The 2500-nt window shown below is 52.5% G+C and overlaps 2 protein-coding genes across 54 annotated transcripts in view; one reads left to right on the top strand and one right to left on the bottom strand.

Annotated features, from left to right (window-relative positions):
* LOC126987089 (microtubule-associated tumor suppressor candidate 2 homolog) overlaps window positions 1-2500 on the bottom strand; it is a 41957-nt gene that overhangs the window by 7193 nt on the left and 32264 nt on the right. For all 4 annotated transcript variants that reach the window (XM_050843762.1, XM_050843761.1, XM_050843758.1 and 1 more), the window contains 4 exons: window positions 2151-2297; window positions 1589-1644; window positions 1349-1480; window positions 326-508 (listed from right to left, as the gene is read on the bottom strand). In XM_050843762.1, the coding sequence (XP_050699719.1) occupies window positions 326-508; window positions 1349-1480; window positions 1589-1644; window positions 2151-2297 (518 nt within the window). The remainder of the gene's footprint in view (window positions 1-325; window positions 509-1348; window positions 1481-1588; window positions 1645-2150; window positions 2298-2500) is intronic.
* LOC126987090 (uncharacterized) overlaps window positions 1-2500 on the top strand; it is a 23829-nt gene that overhangs the window by 3913 nt on the left and 17416 nt on the right. The window lies entirely within an intron of this gene.

Below are 2500 nucleotides of genomic sequence, written 5' to 3'. Positions count from 1 at the left end.
AAGTGGAGATGAGTGGAGATGAGTGGATATGACTTTTGGTGTTGGGAGATGAGTGGAGATGATATTTTTTACATGTATATTAAAATTGAGAAAGGTTAGGACACACACACACACACACACACACACACACACACACACACACACACATTTTTCCTCCTTCTCCTTCCTCCTCTCTCTCTCTCTCTCTCTCTCTCTCTCTCTCTCTCTCTCTCTCTCTCTCTCTCTCTCTCTCTCTCTCTCTCTCTCTCTCTCTCTCTCTCTCTCTCTCTCTCTCATCTTTCTTCTCCCCATTTCCTTTCTCTCTCCTCCTCCTCCTCCTCCTCACCTCACTCTTGAGAGACGCGCACATCCTCCTGACGGCCGCCAGCCTGTGGTCGGTGTCGTTAAGCAGCGTCTCCTCCAGCTTCTTGGCCTGCTGTCTGAGGCTGGTCTGTTCCTCCACGAGCCGCTGGTTGGCCTCCTCCAGCTCCCGCTCCTTGGCCCGCCGGGAGGACTCGAGATCCCGAACCTGTGGGGGAAGGGAGGTAAGTAAGGGAGGGGTGGAATGGAAGGAAAGGGAGAGGATGGAAAGTGTGGGTGGACTCAAGATCTCGAACCTGTGGGGGAAGGGAGATAAGGAAGGGAGGGGTGGAATGGGAGGAAAGGGAGAGGATGGAAAGTGTGGGTGGACTCAAGATCTCGAACCTGTGGGGGAAGGGAGATAAGGAAGGGAGGGGTGGAATGGGAGGAAAGGGAGAGGATGGAAAGTGTGGGTGGACTCAAGATCTCGAACCTGTGGGGGAAGGGAGATAAGGAAGGGAGGGGTGGAATGGGAGGAAAGGGAGAGAGGAAAGGGAAGGGAGAGGATGGAAAGTGTGGGTGGACTCAAGATCTCGAACGTGTGGGGGAAGGGAGATAAGGGAGAAGGGAGAGAAGGGGTTGCGAAAGGGAGAGAAAGAGAGAGAAGGGGAGGAATGGGAGGAAAGGGAGAGAGGAAAGGGAAGGGAGAGGATGGAAAGTGAGGGTGGACTCAAGATCTCGAACGTTTGGGGAAGGGAGATAAGGGAGAAGGGAGAGAAGGGGTTGCGAAAGGGAGAGAAAGAGAGAGAAGGGGAGGAGGAAAGGAAGAAAGAAAGAGACAGAGAGAAAAACAGGTACAGAACACACACACACACACACACACACACACACACACACACACACACACACACACACACACACGTATACACACTCACCATTCTGCTTGGCTCTCGTGAAGGTGAAACTCAAATTCTTCTTCTTTTTCTTCTTCCTCCTCCTCCTTCTCCTTTTTTACCCCCCAGAAAACACACACACACACACACACACACACACACACACACACAGTTACCTGGTGCATGTGCTGTGTGTTGAGCTCCTGCAGGGCACACAGGTGTTTCTCGTGCTGGAGGTCAAGCTTAGCGCGCCACTCCTCCTCCACCTGCTCCAGCTGGTTGGCGTGGGCCCGACTGGCGGCCTCGCGCTGGGGGGAGGGGGGGAAGGGGTCAGTAACTTTTTTTTTGATAATTAACCTTATTTTTCAACATTAAAGAACACACACACACACACACACACACACACACACACTCACCTGGGTCTGCTGGTCCTCTGTGAACTGGGCCAACTCCTTCCTGTGTTTCTCAAGGGCTGGGGAGGAAGAGGAAGAAATATAAGTTAAAATTCAGCTTGCAAGTTTCTTTTTTTTAATCTCTCTCTCTCTCTCTCTCTCTCTCCATACCTCATTTCCGTTTCCTCCATCCTCCCTTTCTCTCTCCCTGGTGCTTCCTCCATCTCCCTTCCCTTCTAATCTCCCTTCCTCTCTCCCTTTGCTTCCTCCTCCTCCTCCTCCTCCTTCTCCCTCCCTTTCTCTCCCTTTCTATAGCTTAATTTCTCTCTTTCAACAATCTTCTCTCTCTTCTTCCTCTCCCTCCTCCTCCTCCTCCTCCTCCTATCTCTCTCTATCTCTCATCTCAGCATCCAACTCTCCTCATCTCTCCTCTCAGCATTTTCCTCCTCCTCCTCCTCCTCCTCCTATCTCTCTCTATCTCTCATCTCAGCATCCAACTATCCTCATCTCTCCTCTCAGCATCTTCCTCCTCCTCCTCCTCCTCCTCCTATCTCTCTCTCTCTCTCCTCCTCCTCCTCCTACACACCACGGTCCAGATCCTTGGCGTGTCGGGCAGTGAGTTCGCCGAGGTTCGCCGTGTGCCTCGCCTCCAGCTCCCTGACAGCCGCTTCATGACGGTCCGCAGCGTCGGTCTCCGCCTCCTGAAGCCTCCTGACGGCCGCGCTGCTCTCGTCTGTAGGGAAGAAGGACGCATTAGCAGGCCGTAGGATTGGGTAGGATGGTGTAGGACCTCATGGATGGTGTATAGATGAAGTTGACTGGGGTAGGATGGTAGAGAATGGGGTAGGATGTCGTAGGATGATGTAGGATGAGGTAGGATGTCGTAGGATAATGTGGGATAGTGTAGGATGTCGTAGGATGTTGTGGAATGGTAGA

The sequence above is a fragment of the Eriocheir sinensis genome, chromosome 64 (assembly GCF_024679095.1).
Source record: "Eriocheir sinensis breed Jianghai 21 chromosome 64, ASM2467909v1, whole genome shotgun sequence".
In the NCBI taxonomy this organism is placed as follows: Eukaryota; Metazoa; Arthropoda; class Malacostraca; order Decapoda; family Varunidae; genus Eriocheir; species Eriocheir sinensis.
The sequence above is the reverse complement of the archived record's forward strand: the minus strand, read 5'-3'. Positions and strand labels throughout refer to the sequence as shown.